Source organism: Tachysurus fulvidraco, chromosome 7, assembly GCF_022655615.1.
Source record: "Tachysurus fulvidraco isolate hzauxx_2018 chromosome 7, HZAU_PFXX_2.0, whole genome shotgun sequence".
NCBI classification, from domain to species: domain Eukaryota; kingdom Metazoa; phylum Chordata; class Actinopteri; order Siluriformes; family Bagridae; genus Tachysurus; species Tachysurus fulvidraco.
Genome location: NC_062524.1, coordinates 19,358,195 through 19,376,328, shown reverse-complemented (window position 1 = coordinate 19,376,328; position 18,134 = coordinate 19,358,195). Strand labels below are relative to the sequence as shown.

At 38.3% G+C, this 18,134-nt stretch overlaps 1 protein-coding gene across 2 annotated transcripts in view; it reads left to right on the top strand.

Moving 5' to 3' along the window:
* The first annotated feature begins 2,361 nt into the window (after positions 1-2,361).
* Positions 2,362-18,134, top strand: part of map3k4 (mitogen-activated protein kinase kinase kinase 4) — a 30,316-nt gene continuing 14,543 nt past the window's right edge. Inside the window, exons 1-8 of one of the 2 annotated variants that reach the window (XM_027174427.2) lie at positions 2,362-2,606; positions 4,391-4,581; positions 6,876-8,191; positions 11,509-11,766; positions 15,745-15,897; positions 17,231-17,388; positions 17,530-17,637; positions 17,781-17,880. In XM_027174427.2, coding sequence (XP_027030228.1) covers positions 2,584-2,606; positions 4,391-4,581; positions 6,876-8,191; positions 11,509-11,766; positions 15,745-15,897; positions 17,231-17,388; positions 17,530-17,637; positions 17,781-17,880 — 2,307 coding nt within the window. In that variant the 5' untranslated portion in view covers positions 2,362-2,583. Of the gene's footprint in view, positions 2,607-2,755; positions 2,913-4,390; positions 4,582-6,875; positions 8,192-11,508; positions 11,767-15,744; positions 15,898-17,230; positions 17,389-17,529; positions 17,638-17,780; positions 17,881-18,134 lie in introns of those variants that run through there. The other variant, XM_027174428.2, reaches the window with a different exon arrangement.

The following is an 18,134-nucleotide window of genomic DNA, read 5'->3' as shown; positions in this document are numbered from 1 at the left end:
GTGATGTCCTTACATGCTGCATCCATGGCAGCCAGCAGGGTCATCTGAGTATGTGGCTGGCAATCATAGACCTTCCACCTCCATGCTGAATAGAGCTCCTCAATTGGGTTGAGGAATGGGGAATAGGGTGGGAGAAATTGCATCAGCATCCTGTTATGGATCAGAAACCATTGCCTGATGATGTTTGAGTGATGGAAACTCACATTATATCAAAGTTTCACATACTTTGGTAAATCAGGGATGAGAGCCCTAGAGAGGGTCTCTAAGAAGGTGAGGAGATGCTGTGTGTTGTATGGGCCTATAAGGGGAATATGAGATTGCACACCGTGCTCTGACATAGCAGCACACATAGTGATATTTCCTCCACACTGGCCTTTCAAATCAACAGTAGCTCTGTGGCCAATGACATTTCGACCATGTCTTCTGCTTTTGCTCAGAATGAAGCCAGCCTCATCCACATATATAAAGTTGCAAGGTGGTTCACTTGACTCCAATTCCATTATACGCTACAACCCAAAAGATATTCAATTAGTTATGCACATTAATTTCATTTCACAAGATAGTTATATCAAGTTATATAAGATAGTTTTTTTCCCTAAAGCTATAGCAAATGTACATAGGTCATACATGCTGTATTATATATAAGTCACTATAAGAAGTTTATGTAAATTAGATAAAGTATGCCCATAGATGTTTTGCCTGTACATACTGGTACCGTTGCTCCTTTTTCTCTGTCACCATTCCTTTGAAATGTAATCCTGCAGTCCTATGTGGAAAAACTGCACTAATGCAATACATTTATACTTAGATGTGTTAGAGAATGTATACACACACTACAGTCCACACTGGTGGATCACATACCTGTTCTCTCTACGAAATGTTTGATTTATTGAAGTCATAGTTGATCTCCCAATATTCGGCTGTACCCTCCGACCAGCCTCAGCCATGAGGCCATGATTGACAACACGGTCCATAATAGTGGCTCTAATTTCATCTGCACAATTCATCAATTCAAGACACATTTACAAGAAAAGTTTGACAAAGAAACTTTACAAGTTTACAATTTACAAGAAAGAGCTTGACAAATTTTGACAAATGGTAACCATTTTGGACTCAATGACTTGTGCAATGAACTGATGCCTAAATGTTTTGGGGGTTCAGACCATTTAGGTGAAACCAGTCAGTATAATACATTTTGATCAGCATGACATAAACAACTGATAATGTAGGAAACAGAGACACTTGTACACAATACAATAAATGATGTACCAAAGCATTTGCAATTTGATCAAAGCAATGAGAGATGTTCGTATGATCAGCACAAATGACTAAATGATGGAGGTAGTTTTGAGAATTTCATTTCTGATCTGAGAAACGTTCCAAAGCGACTGAGAAAAACTGTAACATCAAGATCATTATCATTAGAACTTCAGTGAAAGTGACGTGACATACGGCTAAGTACGGTGAACCATACTCAGAATTCGTTCTCTACATTTGACCCATCCAAAGTGCACACACACAGCAGTGAACACACACAAACCCGGAGCAGTGGGCAGCCATTTATGCTGTGGCACCCAGGGAGCAGTTGGGGAGTTCAGTGCCTTGCTCAAGGGCATCTCAGTCGTGGCCGGCGCAAGACTCAAACCCACAACCTTAGGATTACAAGTCAGACTCTCTAACCATTAGACCACGACTTGCCCTGTATTAGGCCACGACTTGCCCCATATTAGGCCACGACTTGCCCCATATTAGGCCACGACTTGCCCCATATTAGGCCACGACTTGCCCCATTATTGCCAAGATTATTATCATTAGTTGTTAATCCTAGTCATAATTTTATTGTAAATAAATTTATTGTGAATCGTAAATAGCAACATAATTTATTTTTTACATTTCTGTTTAACATTTATTTCCCATAAGTCAAAAAGAAATTCATTTAAAAAATCCATGTGGAAATTGAATTCTTGTCAGAAAGCTTCCACACTAAAACGGCTTGCCATACAAGTGTGTAAGAGTGTAAAAGTGTAAATTGTATTCTTACTAGTAGAAATGTAATTATGACTTGTTACACTATATCTGTGATTAGAAAAAGATAAAGTATCCTAAGTTAGAAAGGAGTGATGTAAAGAAAAAAAGTTATTACTGTGCGTTTATCTGTGTGATCGTTTTGTTTGTCTCAAATAGAAATCTTACTGGAATTCTTATACTAGACTTGTTTTAGAACAGAATACTTTTACACACTTTGCACTTCATTCATGAATTATGAAGTATTATCTTGGTCAATACAACTGTTAAACTGAGGAGAAATCCGTAACCCCCCCCCCCCCCCATCTATAAGGTTTCCCTGTGTACTGCACGAGTTGCCGTAGTGCTGATGATTGACACTCCCTCAGTCGTGTTAACATGGCGTCAGGGTGTTCAGGGCTGAGCGTGATCTCTGCACACGGACAGTGAAACTGCATTCTGGGGATATTTAACAGATTTGCACTTGCAAAGAGCAAACGTGGAATCGATTATTTCATTAGATCAGACATGTTTGAATCCATGCAAAAGTAGCAAAAATCATTGTGGCATCGGCCCGGTATGGAGCCTACAGGACACGGCAGGTAAGAGCAGGAGAGAAGCCACTAGATTTGTGTTCACCAGCCGGGACCTCAATCGTGCTAAATAGTGCTCCGGGCTAACTACTGTTAACACAACATGGGCACTAACGTTGGCGCGCGTGCGCGATCATCGAAGAGAAGCTTCCTGCCATAAAGTGCTCTGAGCGCAGTGCACATAATCGAATTTTATGTGAAAGTTGAAAACTTTTTTTCCTAAGCGAAAAAAAAGCTGCTTTTTAAACATTTGCACAAATGCATTGTATTTCGAGGACTGTACAAATGCACGGAAGTGTCCGTCCTGTGAGAAAGGTAACCTCATGATTGTGTGGTCAGCTAGCTGGTTAGCACACACTGACTGGGGCAGTGCAAGTGTTGTGTAAAGTCGCTCGCACTGTTAAATCTTATGTCAATAATACTGCGGCTCTATAAAGCTTTGTTGTGCATTGCATAACTCTTTTTTACGTTAAAAGTCTAACAGAATGTGCAATTTCCACTTTCTGCCCATTCGAGTGGAGACGACACAAGGGACCCAAAGCGGGTTTGCTAAATGTCCTGTTGGCCTTTTAATATAAACACTCTGACATCCTAACGCCGTTTTTGCTTTGAAACATTGCTGTTCTGTTAGAGGCAAGTTACAGGCGTTACATAATATTACAATAATAAGTCTGGGGTTTATTTCAGTTCCCATTACGTTTAGTGTGTATTATACATGTATCTTATCACAGCGGTGAAAAATGATTGGGTTTATTTACTGATCTGGATTTTATACTGGCAGCAGTGAGTGAATGTTGGTCTGTGTAATGAAAGGTTTATAGAATACGTGCTGCAAGACTTAATCTTCTGTCTAATGAGAGACAGTGAGACATAATGTGTGCAGAAACGTATAGGAACCTGTAGTCATTTTTAATAGCACATAGCAATCTCTTTGTTGTCAATCAGATTTGTTTTTATCCACTGTAGTTATCATCACATAGTATCGCTTCAGACACATTGACAAGCTAACAGTAGACCATCGTAGTTACAGTAAATTAGGAGAGAGAATTGTTTAGAGGAGTTTTGTTTTTAAGCTAGATGATAGATTATAACCATGTCTACTTTGTATTGCTTAAACAAAACTAAGTAGCTTGCCTGAAATCCATCAAGCCACTAGCTATCTCATTGTAAATAACTAAGTTTAAAAACAGGAAATATGTAGGATACGTTTTCGGTATTTTTCAGAATTGCTACACGCTGACACACACACACACACACACACAAAAAATGCATAAGTGCATAACCACATGATTTCTTTACATATGTAATAGTGGGACTAATACTTTAAATTAGTGAAAGTAAACATAGTATACATAGTAAATGCAGGTAGACTGAGATATTTCCAAATCAAACTGGTACAACTCGCCTTGAGAAATCAGTTGCACCAAAGTACGAGTTACAAAAGTCCAAATCACACAAAATCAATTCAAAACTTTAAAAAAGGAAAAAGAATTAAAAAGAAATGGACTTTGCTTTATAGCTCCTTAAAGGAAATACCAGTTATAAGTGTTGGCCCAAAGCTGTTAGCTCCACCTCTACTACACTTCTGCCAAAACTTGTAGCATATTCAAATATATATTCATACGTTTTATGTACAAAAAACTTTTTTTTTTTAATGGACGGAAAATCAGTCATTTGTTTTGTTACAATTTTCTTATCTAATTGTTGAGGATGATGCTAACATGATCATATTGATGTAATTATATCACATTTCTAACCATACGTGCCTGTCTTTTTCTCTTTTTTTTTGGCAGGCCAACAAACTCACCAAAAAATGTGTCCCGGCAAAACTCTAATGTGGAGGAGATGTGGGATCAACTCAGCCCGGAAGAGGACTCTCTATATAGTGCCTCCCCTCCCTTCACTCCCCGTCAGATGAAACGTATGTCTGGGAAACACCTAAGAGGCACTCAGAATAGAGCTATAGGTCGCTCTCCTGTAAAAGGTAACATGACCTGATTATTTTCTTACTTTACTGCTGGAAAAAACCCATATTCCTTTTGCCCCAAAGTGTTACAGATCGTTCAAAGATGGTGATGGGGTCTATTAACATAAAGTAGATCCTATGTATGTTCATACTAGTGACTAACAACTGAGCTGCAGTTTTTTGACCTGCTCCGTGCAAGCAAACTGTCTCAGGTTTGAAGGGTGCCTTCTCCAGACTGCATGCTTCAGTACTTTCTACAGATGTTCAATAAGGTTTAGATCAGGGCCACTTCAAAATAGTCCAATGTTTTGTTCTTAGCCATTCTTGGTTGTTTTTAGCTGTGTGTTTTGGGGCATTATGCTGTTGGGGGACCCATGACCTGTGACGGAAACTAAGCTTTCTGACACTGGGCATCATATTTTGCTTCAGAAGGCCTCAATAGTCTTGAGATTTCACAGATTCAAACCCTGTGCCAGATGCAGCAAAGCAGCCCCATGTTTTATAGTATGTACAGTGTTCTTTCCTTTGTATGCTTCGTTTTTAGATGTGACTTTTTTTAATCAAAAGCTCCAGTTTTGTTTCATCTGTCCAAAGGACATTCTCCCAGAAGCTTTCTGGCTTGTCGTTAAGTTGAACTTATGATAGTGTTCCTTCATGCAGTTTGAGATGTCAGACAGGCAGCCAGAGATGTACGTTGAGATCGAGGGCTCTTCAGGCTATAACAACAAATCAGCATAACAGTGATGTAAGCCATGAAGATCAATCATAAGCCCTCGAGCTGTAGTATAAATAGAAAATATCATTGGTCTCAGAAGTGACCCCTGGGGAATCCATGTTGTGATTTGCTGAGATTGAGACATTACCAGTTGTAAGGGCAATTGTAAGAATCCTATTCCTTCAGGTCCATCCACATGCTCTGGACAACCACTATAAAAATTTTCTCTTCTAGGATCACTTATGTTTCTACTTGGTTCTGTTGTGATTTTTATTGTGTGAAAGCAGCAAGTTGCCAAATAGAAAGCCACAGCTGGTTGTCTACTAGAACGCAGGAAGATAGGCCTGACAATGCATGCACTTTTCTACAAAGATCATGTTGGGCGCCGCATTCTCAGAAAAACAATACGAATTCGGCTTTCTTTCACATTAGGAACATTTCCAAGCTTCATGACTGATGGACCTCAACACACACACACTTTATAATGTCTTTATAAAATAAAAGGAACTTATTATTAGATTAAATAAAAAAATTCTTATATCAAAAAGTATTCAATCCACTGTTAAAATTGCATATATTTTTTGTGATATAAAAAATGAAATCAAGATAAATTGTCATGATAAATTGTAGCTTTTTTCATGCTGTAGGTCTCTTGACCTCCCTGATAAGTTTTCTTTTTGTTAAATTGGTGCCCAGATTTCTCTACTTTCAAATCTTTTGGAAATTATTTGCTGCTTCTTTCCTGAAAAATGTCTTTCAACAATGAAATTTCTTATGACTTTCAAATTCTTTCAGGACCATTACTGCAGCTGACGGATGAAATCAGAAAATTGTCCAAAAAAATCAAAATACACTTAATACAGAAACAGCTGATAATTTTGGGCAAAATCAGAATAACTTCATTTATGACAGGTGTATAATAATTACTTTTGAACACGAGTTTGAATGAGGTTGTATTCAGAGGCAAGTAGTACATTGCATTATAAATAGGTGTTCAACTTGTACAACTAGGTTATTGTTTCTAACAAATTTTCCTTTTTGTTGCCACATTAACGATGGAAAACGGTGGTAATTTATCTGGTATTTTTTACATCACAAAGTCCTGCAGTATGAACAAGGCTTAAGTATATTAAGAAGTCTTTTTATATCTACTTTATATTGTTTTTTCTTCTGTTTATGTATTTTGCACACAAATGATTAACTCTAGAGTTACCTGAAAAATTTGTTCCAATTAACCCTGTTAGAAAAGCTCAATCAATATTAGTTTTGATCCTCAGAGCCTTTAAACAGCACCGTCAACTAGATAAAAGCTTTAAAATAATAAAGTATCATAAAATATCAGTGTCAGTTGGCAATTACAGTAATTAACAATTATTTACCACAGGAACCCTTCAACAAATTGTGCTTTTTTTATTCACAAATATTTTTTTAAAATAATAATTTACATTTCTATCTTGTATTTATCTAACTCTTTTGCCAAAGTCTGATAAACTGTACAGCCAAATTTTGCATTATGATGAATGTTTCTGTTCTTAAATCATGTTTTGATGTTTTTCAAAATTTGATGTCTGATTTAGCATTGTTGCTGCTATTTCAGAAAAAGTTCTGTCCAGTCCATCGTCCCAGAGAGAACAGGAAAGTGCCAAGACACATGAATATACTGAAGAGTTCAGTTACAAGCAAGGCAAGAAACAACGCTCCAATATTCGTTCCGTCGAGAGGGACAAAAAGAAGACTTTTGAGGGCTCTTTTATGTTGGGTCCTCTCTCCCAGACTGGTCCCTACAACACAGTCAACATGGACCCCATGAAGCCATATCTGAGCTTGGGCCCTGTCACTATGTCTCACTCTCTACCTCGTACTCATCGCCAGACATCGCGAACTGACTGTCCTGCTGACCGCCTAAAGTTTTTTGAGACTCTGCGCCTACTTCTCAAACTGACCTCCATGTCATCTAAAAAGAAAGAAAAGGAACAGCGGGGTCAGGAGAACACTGCCTTCATGGGACAGAACAATGAAGTGATTTGGTTGGAGTTGCAAGCCTGGCATGCACGCCGCAGCATAACAGACCAGGATCTGTTCCTATACACAGCCCGACAGGCTATTCCTGACATTATCAACAAGGTGCTACATTTTAAGGTAGACTACAGCAGCCTGGCCACACCGGAGACTCAACTTGTATCTGAAGTACACAAAAATTGCTGCTCAGAAGGGGCTAACCATGGGACCTGTCTTGGCTCTTGGCTGGAGGTTGATGCAACAGCCTTGCTGGGATCAGGTTCAACCTGCAAGAGGCAGCACCTTCAGATGCAGCGTCTGGCCTTTGAGCAGGTGAAGGGTGTAATGGGGTTGCTGGAGTCCGTAGAAGCTCTCTACCCATCCCTGCAGACTCTGCAGAAGGATTATGAAAAGTATGCAGAAAGGGACTTTCAGGGCAGAGTGCAGGCACTCTGCCTATGGCTCAATATTACTCAGGACCTGAACCAAAAGCTGCGCGTGATGGGTACTGTGCTGGGCCTTGGAGACCTTTCTAATATTGGCTGGCCTGTCTTTGAGATTCCTTCACCTCGCTGCTCTCATGAGAATGATGGCGAAGAAGAGCACAATGAAGAGAATGACACCACAACCAATTTTACAGACAATACAGAGGAGTGTGATAGGGATGAGTTGGGGGTCAAAAGGGATCCTATGACTTGCATTTCATCTAAGTTTTCCCATCAATTATCAGAGGAGTTATTTTCAGTATGTAGCAGTGAAATCCAGGGCTGCTCAACAGGCATCTACAGACCCTTCGTAGACAAGGCACTGAAACAGATGGGTTTGCGCAAGCTTATTCTACGACTGCACAAACTCATGGACCGCTCATTACAGAGGTCCCGGACTGCACTGCTGAGTGACATGCCTGCTCAAGAGGTGAGGATTCAGTTTCTAGTGTTTTAAGCAAGTCACATTTTGTTGTATGATATACCAACAAAAAAGGTTTGGGTCAGTAATGGTGTGTGGCTAGAAGCTTTGATGGCATGTTTGGTGGATTTTATTATTTTAGAAACATTTATTTCAGTTTGCTTGGGATGATTTTGTGAGAATTTGGGCTCAGGGTAATGGGTTATGTGATTGGGGGGGTTGGACGACTTGGTAAAAACTTTTTCTTAGTTTTTCTTTATTTTGTGATGTTTACTATGTAAACAACCATCATGTTTAGGATAGTAGCAATTGGAAATGAGTCACCAGTGGTACCGTTTTGGTATTAAATATTTAATATAAGCATTTCACATTGATGTTTAGTGTGTACTTGTGAAAGTGGTCCTCAATGCAGTAAGACAAAACAAAGATTTGGGGTGGAGTGGGGTTGTACAGTACTAATCAAACGTATCTCGCCGTTTGCTGAATTTTAAAAATGTTGATAAATTCTGAAGTCTCATTTTGTCACATACAAAATAAATCATAGTCAGTCCATCCATCTTACGCATACAGTAGACAGAAGGCTGCAATCTATCAGCAGAACATCTCCTTAATGTGCTAGTTTAGCACCACCATTATTGGTGGAACTGCACACTTTGCTGTTTAAGAACGCAGATGTATTCTATGTAGTAGCAATTCAAAACTTCATGTGAGTCATGTACATAAAAACAATTCTATAAAATTCAGTTGTCATCATGGCATGCCATGATTTTTTCAAAGCTAGCTTATTTGTTTTTTGGTGTTGTGTTTATTAGCAACTAACAAAGTTGTAGAGGTCTGTTGCATGGTGCAACAAACTTTGCAGAGTTTGTAAAGTTTTGAGTTTGGGAAAACGAACAAATCCAAACTGGGTTAATAGCTTTATGATGCTGGTTATCTTTCTTAAACAAAAAAATGCTTTATTCTGAATCAGTGAATATTCTTTTGTGTTTGCGGCAGCAAATAGTATTTTCCAAAGATCTGAATTGTCTAATATGTTTTATACATTTTTATACTTTTTCAGGTATGATAGAAAAAATGCTATGACATTAGCGATAACAAATTAGGACTCAGTCATCTATCTGTACTGGAGTCTGCTGGGTACCTAAGGAGGAATTATTTTTGGGTTCTTTTATATTAATTTATTTATAATCAATTAATAAAACCTTTTTTTTAAAAATACATTTGTTTAAAATTCTCTTATTTCCTGCTTTTTATTGTAATAAGGGTGCGATCAATAAAACTTCACAGCATCTGTTAAGTCCCATTGGTTGATCGATATCAGACCTAAGAAGTCTACACATCCCTTTTAAAATTGCTGGATTTGGGGATTTACAAAAATAACTGCAGGAATATCTGGCAAGTACTGGTCATGTACTGCATGTGACAACAATCACTATTCTTCACAGGTCTGGTTTTAAGTATTCAAATCTATGTGACAGAATGTATTATGGTGTGATTAGACCAAGGTGGAACTTTTTGGTTTGCTTTTTTCTTTTTCCCGTAAAATTTTTCTATATTGTTTTCACTTGAACACTATATATCACATTAAAGGTGGGAAAAGGATTTGGACATAATTTAAATTGGATTAGATTTTTATATTGTGCAGACTTTTAATGTCCACTGTTGATGCATGGCTCAGACACTGGATAAGTTGAATACACTGTACACAAATGGCTGCCAACCAGGGTTAGGGTTAGGCATTCTGTGTTATGATGTTGGCTTTGTAGAAGCTAACATTCTGTTTTTCTATTTAATCTTATTATTATTAGCCAAAAAGTTTTCAAGCGATTTACACCAAACTCGGACAGGTTCTTTAGGACCTTACTCCGGACAAAATTTTATTTCGGGGTTCCGACGGAACTTTTGGTTTTCCCGTAGCCGACGATCGAACATCCCATAGACTTGAATGGGGAATTCCTAAAATTCCTCTAAGCTCTCACACATGCAGGCTTCTCTCTCTGAGTTCCATGCAGTATAATAATAAGTAGAATCCCATAATGAAATCATAAATTAGCACAACCTGGAAATGTCATGTATCAAAACACTCAGCCTCACGTGTATTTCAGTCACGTCACATGCTCATGTTCGCTCGCCTCCAAAAGTTTTGCCACCCTAGGGGTCCAGTAGCTTTCACAATCTTTCTGTCCGCTTGCCTCCAAAAGTAACACTGACCCTTATGTCCACTCGCCTCCAAAAAGTACCGGCCTTTGCGAATACTCACGCCATAAAAGCCAACATCAAAGTTTGTCGCACCGAACTTTACAAATCTAGTTTTGGTTTTCAAATTATGGACTTCAGTATGAATAATGTTGATTGAAATCATTTCTCTTATGAGAGAGAGCATAATTTCACAGCAGCGAACATGCAGTACAAATGTCTCTTTTTGCTTGAAAAGCAACTTTTTCCTAATAGTATTCCATCTAATTCTGAAATGCTCTAAGCAGAATCTTAGGCCATTAAACACACACACATCTTGTTGGAAATGCTAGTTTAGATGATGTAGTTTTTCATTTGGGTCTAAAATGTTTATTACAGTATGCCACACTCAGTAACATGGGTACAACCATTATAACAAAATATCTAATAATTAATGAGTGTTCATCCTCCTTAAATTTTTTTAAGTCTAAAATAATAATTTTGTGGTCATTACAAACTTCTATAAAAAAACATATTTTCAGGTATTTAAAAAACCCCAACAGATTTTATCTGCTTGTGGGAGCCTGTAAGTCACATGATTTTGTTTTTTGTACATTAAATAATCTCACCTTAGACTGAATTTGATGGGAAACCCACTCCTGGTTAGTTTTGCAACTCTCTTAAAGGCTCTCAATTTGTAAACAATCTGTGAATGGTGAATGTTAACTTGTAAGTTAAAATAAAATTTAAATTGAGATGGTCTCATCACCCTTCCCAGATTGAGCAGCAATAGTAATTCAGGCTATAGTAGACCGGTGTCAGAACACACAATGCATCACCTACCTAACCACAGTTGCAGAACAAGTATACATTTTCATGGCAGTGTCTAACCACAATTGTTTAGGATGAATAAGGGTTCCAGGTGGCCAATCCAATCGAGCGTCTGTAGGATGTGCTTGGCATTAAAATAGAAATTACATTTTTAAAATATTTCTTTTTGTTCAGCAACATTTTCTTTTTCTTTCCAAGAGTCCGTGACCCATTCTTAAAGACCGCTGCGACCCACCAGCTTACTCTGTGTAACCAGTATATGGGTTTTTGATTGTGTGTACACACAATTATTTTCAAGAATTTTATTTTGTATTTTTCAGTTGTCTGAGGTTCCAGACTGTTCATTGCTGTACAGTGATTACGTGCCTGAACTCTCTCGTCACCTGGCTGGATATTTGGAAGAGGAGTCTGCTTCAGGGCGAGTATCATGTTTGGAACTACAAGATATGAACCTACCCTCATTTCGTCCAGCCTTCTTGGTGCTCTGCCGTGTACTGCTGAACGTCATTCATGAGTGCCTCAAACTGCGCCTGGAACAAAGACCTGCTGGAAAGCCATCACTACTCAGCATTAAACAGGTGCTTTATATGCTGTGTGCAAATATGTATGATGTGTCGAATCGTGTGTTGAATTTGAATTCACGATTAAGTACCATGGGTTTGCATTTACAAGGAATTTGTCTTTGAGTACTGGTGCATTCATGAAGCAAAGAAGTATAAATATGAAGAAATTATAAGCGATGAAAACTCTAGGAATATATCTAAAAAAGAAAAAGAAAACAAGACTGTGCAAAAAAATGGACAATTGCAAATGCTGCATACAGTGCAAATGAAGCATTATCCATTAGAGCAGGATTGCAACAGAAGACCAGTGTATATTTTCTCATTTTAAGGTTAGAAGATGAAGGTTAGCTATCCGAGTTGTGTGTGTTAATGTAACTCAGTGCTCACTTTTAGTTAACACCCAAAGAGGTAGATAGAGAACATGGTGGGTACAGGACATTGTTCATGCAGTTGACATGGTGAAGTACGTATTGAAGTAGTGAGGTGTTAAGTATTAAGATATGACACAGTATATTATGATCTATATGTGCGCTGCCAGCAAAACAGTTTGTAAAAATTTTCTGAAAACCATGCAGTGATGCTTTTTTTAGGACTGGGCAATATTACCAGAATATCATTGTGGTGTTTCTCAATCAAGGGCATAAAGCAGGGGTGTCAAACTCAAATTCACAGTGGGCCTTTATCATATGGAAACAAACTTTAGTTTGCTTTAAACACAGGATTTGGAACAACCAGAGCCTGATATTACACACATAAGAAATTAAATTTGAAATAAAAGACACATCAGGGGTGTTCATTTCACAAACTTTGACCATACACTTTTTGACAAACTCTCCCTCATTAAAGGGCCGGGCAGATTTTGCTGTCTCTGCTGCCACAATAAAATTCGCCTTTACAGCAGTTTCACTTTTTGATTTAGCTTTCATGAACATAGTCTGCCGGGAAACCAGACTTTTTTTCATCTTCTCCGCCTTCTGGAGCTTCTGCTTTACGTCCAGGTCCTTATACTTCTCATAATGTTTCCTTTCATAGTGTCTTCTTGTTATATTCTTTCGTTACAGACACGTTAGCTCCGTTAGCACACAAGACAAACAGGTCTGTCCTTTATATTCATGAACAGACAATCTGCCTCCCACCTGTCTTGAAGGCTTCTATTGTCCATCTTTCGTTTGGCCATTTTTGTTGAGGGTGATTTAACTTGCCCGATGTGACTGTAACATGGTTGTTAACGACTGTCAACAGAGAATGAGGGGCGCTTGCTGTTTGTGACTACGCGTCAATACAGTGGCAAGGCATTCTGGGATTTATAGTATTAGCGGAGCATGCGGCTAGCCAGCTGTAATGCACATCTGATATGAACTCGCGGGCCAAATATAATTACACCGCGGGGGCCAGAGTTTGACACCCCTGGCATAAAGGGACCGATGTGTTGGCATTCTCCACTATCTCCACCATAATGAACAAGATCTCATTCGCCTTTTTTTTTTTTTTTTGGCCTGGTATACAAGTGTATAGTAGGGCATTTACTCACTTATTTGAGTCTGACATAGTCAAACCATTGATGGAGTTATGTCAAATAGACATAGCTGTTCATAGCAATAGAAATAAACAAAGTAGCACTTCTTACATTTTAAGAAAATATGAACATGGAGTCATCTGTGTTTTTTACCACTTTATAAGTCAAACATGCCAGGATGAAAAACTGTCAGCGTTCCTACCTAACTGCAAAGGTTAAATTTACAAGGTAAGTCAAACACTGCATAAGACAGAGTAAAACAAGTAATTGCGCACAGTCCTAGGAGGTTCCTGTAGAAGGTAATTTACTAATCAGTGCTTTTTATAGTACTGTAATGTGAGCTAAGATGTGAAACTGTGTTAAGTTTTAAAACCTGCAAGTACGAGCTTAGCTGCTGAACTTCAACCTTTTATTGGATATTGGAGATAAAACGGAGGTTTGATATTAGCCTATAGTTTTTGTTGCGTTCAATTTATTTGTATAATATTATAAATAACGGAAATTGTCTCAAAGCAGATTTACAGAAACATAAAAATGTAGAATACAAATGAGTTAAAATTTAATTTGTATTAAGCCCCAATGAGCAAGTCTGAGGCAATGGTGGCCTTTTTTTTTTTTTTTTTGCTGAAACAAGACTGTTCTAGAGGATGGTGGCAAATTCCTGTACAAACTCAGAGGGACTCTGAGTCCCTGGTGGCCTTTTAAATTACACTTTTTAAAAGTCTAGCCTTTTATGGTGAGATGGTATTCTGTCCTACATGTGAATGTGCTGTACACTGCTTCTGTATATGGTGCAAGTTCTAAATTGTCTCATGGGAAATACATTGAATATACAGTATATACTCTAAAGGCTAGATTAAAAAAAATGAACCCAACACTTGGCCAACATACTCGTATATGCTTTTTTGAAAAACTTTTGTTACTACATCAACCTCCAGTCCTTTTGGAAGGCTTTCCACTAGATTTTGGAACGTGAATAGGAATTTCTGCCATTCAACAACTTTAGTTGGAGCTTTAGTGAGGTCAGGCACTGATATAGAGTGGGAAGGTCTGGTATAAAGTCAACTTTCTAGTTAAGTTCCCAGCAGTGTTCACTGGAGTTGAGGTGAAGAAATGCTATATGGGCAAAATACAAGGTGGTTGTTTGGAAGCACTCGAGTGGCCTGCACACCAGTAAAAATGCTGAACACCGTTAGGATAAATTAAAACGTCATGCTCACATTAAGTTTCACATCAGCCTGACATCAGTGCCCAAATTTACAAATGCTACTGAATAGAGGTATTTGATCACAAAATCGTTGCTTCAATACTTATGATTTAGTCTGTGTTCATCATGGTTCTGAATGGTGATTTTTAAAAGCATTCAAGATGGTAAAATGTGAAAAAATAGACTCTCTAAATTACCCTAAATATCACTTCAAATAAGAAGCCATTAATATAAGATTGAGTTGCAAAAATGTTCAGCACTGATTTACTTACAGTATTTTCCGCACCATAAGGCGCACCGGATTATAAAGCGCAGTGTCAATTATGGGGTCTATTTCTGTACTTAACCCATACATAAGGCGCACCATATTATAAGGCGCATGCTAAAATATATGGTCTACAAAAAAAAGGTAACGGAAGCAAAACAGTGAGTTTAGTTGAACACACACACTATTTTTTTTAATCAATGTTCTCCCACAAATCCATCAAAGTCCTCATCTACTGTGTCTTCTTAACTTGGCGCAGTACATTTTCTTGCTTCCTCCACTTCCGAACTATAGACACATTGATGTTGAATTCTTTCAGCTGCTCTATTCCCATTTACAACCGCGTAACTGATAGCCTGTAGTTTGAATTGTGTCTCGTAAGCATCTGATTTCTATTGGCGGATGGCAAACCAACTTAAGGTGCATTTACCGCCACCTACTGGACTGGAGTGTGGAGCGCAAAATAGTTAGGAAGAAACAAATGTTGTTTTACCAGAGGCCTGGCGGAGGTAAGCGTACGTACTGTACGTATTACGTAATGTCCCCTGATTGGTTTACAGCTGCAGGCGTACGTAGTGTATGTATTACGTCCCTGTGTTAGCGGGAAATGGTCCGACAGTCAATCAAGCGGAGTGCTTACCAAAGTCGCACAACATTTTTACAGATTTTTGGAACTCTGTGCACACACAAGGCGCACCGGATTATTAGGCGCATGGCCATTTTTTGAGAAAATTTAAGATTTTTAGGTGTGCCTTATAGTGTGGAAAATACTGTATGTGCAATAAACCACCTGAAGTTAAAAATTTCATTAAAGTTGTTTCAAGCGCATGTCTAAACATTTCAAGTATGAGTTAGACATTAATTCAGAGACCTGAGACTTTACTCTGATATATGATATGATTTGATTCCATAGATTAAATATAGCTTCCAAATTTGAGTGTGTAATTTATATAGTTCATGTTTTTTTGTAATTTTGGAAAATAACTAATTTTGTTTGTGTTGCAGTTGGTGCGTGAGTGTAAGGAAGTACTGAAAGGTGGGCTTTTGATGAAACAGTACTACCAGTTCATGCTGCGTGGCATCATTTCTGACTCCCAAGGACTGCAGACCAAAGCCAACATTGATGAGTTTGAGGAAGATCTTCATGAAATGTTAGAGGTAAGTTAGTGGTTGTCATTTATTACAATTTTCTAAGCTGTAATGTTAGTCAAAGAGTATTTTCATTTCTGTCATGATAAATAATCCCCTCTCCTTTTTACACTAAATTTTGTAGTAGTGTCCAAATATATAACATCTCCAGACCACTAAATGCTCACGACCAGAAGATTGAGAGTTCCTGTGCCAAAACCAATTCAGGGGCATATATCTGGATTTGGCTTAAAATGTTTTCAGATCATGGATGCATGCAGTTAATGATGTAGGGGCAGAACTTTGGTGGACCTAGTGCTGTTGTAAATCTCTGTACCAATCACATAGCAATAGAGAAAGTCTATGATGATGAGGAGGAGACCAAGAAGTAGGTGTGTAGATGATCTACAGACAAGAAAGAAGAATATGTAGGAGCACAGTGTCAAAGACCGCAGTGAGGTCCAGGAAATTATACTATTTGTACCAGAATCGGTAGACCGAAGGAGAGCATTAGTAACTTTTTTGCCTTGAAAGACTTGAAAATATTGTTGGTGCTAATGTAGTTGTGTAATTATTGGCTACCACTTTGTTCTAGCAGTTCAGACAGAAATGGTAGATTGGAAATATATCTGTGACTAGAAAGGTCAAGGCTATGTTTCTTAAGATTGAAATAACCACAGGAGCTTTAGGGTGTAGAGGGACAGAACTAGAAAGTGGGGTGTTGGATTATTGATAACCTCGATAAGGGAGGTTGGAGCATGAAGGATTAGATTTAGTAATGAGTACAGAGTGTCCGTGTCAGTGGTTGCAAAGTGGGCCAACGTGTGTTCAAAACAGTGTGACTTCAAATGAATAGACAGCTGAGACGTGTTGGTAGATTGGACTAATTTTGTCACTTAAAAAGCGTCACACCAAGTGGTATTTATTACCGGTGGCTTGAATATTTTTTTTAGTGGCAAATAGGGTTTTGAACTTATCACTTCCACTGCTGATGACGGGTATAATAAGTGAAGCAAGCAACATTTGCATCCCTGTGTCCTTGAGCAAATGTTCACAGTAGGTTACATCACGGGAGTGAGGCCGTTCTTACTGTATAAGCACTAAAAGTGCTTACTTGCAGATTAAAAGGCACAAAGTTCCATGGTAACCAAAGAGCGGTATGATCGGATCAGACGATTGGTTCAGTCTTGAGAGAAGCAAAAATCATAGAAACAAAAGAGGTTAAAGAGAGAGTGGAAAAATTGACCTGTGATGTGCAAAGGAGAGACTGTAGAAGCTGGAATGGTCGATAGATGTACTGTGTCCTTCTGACCAAGCCTAACCAAATACTTTCTAATAGAGCAACACTCAATAATGTATGCAGGTTTATTTTGGCTACATGCGCAGTTGGATTGAGATGTTGCAGCAGCTTCCACAAGCTTCACACAGCCTGAAAAATCTACTTGAGGAGGAGTGGAACTTCACAAAGGTCATCACTCCATACATTCGTGGTGGAGAAGCACAGTCTGGGAAGCTCTTTTGGTAAATTTAAACAATGTCTTTTTGTTGAATCTTTTTTGTTTCATTTTCTTGTGCTTTTTTAAGGACAAATATACCTGCTTTTTTGTTTTGTATATATATATATATTTTAAATAAATTCAATGTTCTGTTTTGGACTTTTAGTGACATTGCTGGCATGCTGCTGAGATCAACTGGGGACTTTTTGGACATAGGCCTTCAGAAAAGTTGTGATGAGTTTTGGGAAAGTGCTGATGGCTTGGATGAGATCAGGTAAAGTGCTAAATGACACTAGCAAATACAGATCAAGAAAACATATCAAGATGTACACAAGCTTTTTTGCTAATGAACAGATCAAGATTTTGAGGTTTGTGTGTTGTATTACATGACATCCAAATGTATGACTGGCTACACAGGCGATCTGTGATTGAGACAAGTCGCTCTCTCAAAGAGCTTTTCCATGAGGCTAGGGAGCGAGCATCTAAAGCACTGGGCTTTGCCAAAATGCTACGTAAGGTAAGATAATCAAAAGTATCTTTAAGCATCTTTTATTTTATTGACTCTGAACCTTTCTTCCTATCTCATTTTAAAAATTTGTTCAAATTGGCTCAAAAGGCAGCGTTTCTATCGTTGGTGTTAATCACACTGTAGCTACTGTGTAGCTGACACTGAAACTATTCACTGGCTTCAAGAATAGCAGCGAGGAACCTTGAGGGTGGTACAAATTGGCCCAATGAGCTGACCCAGCTTTTTAATTGGTTAAGCACTGG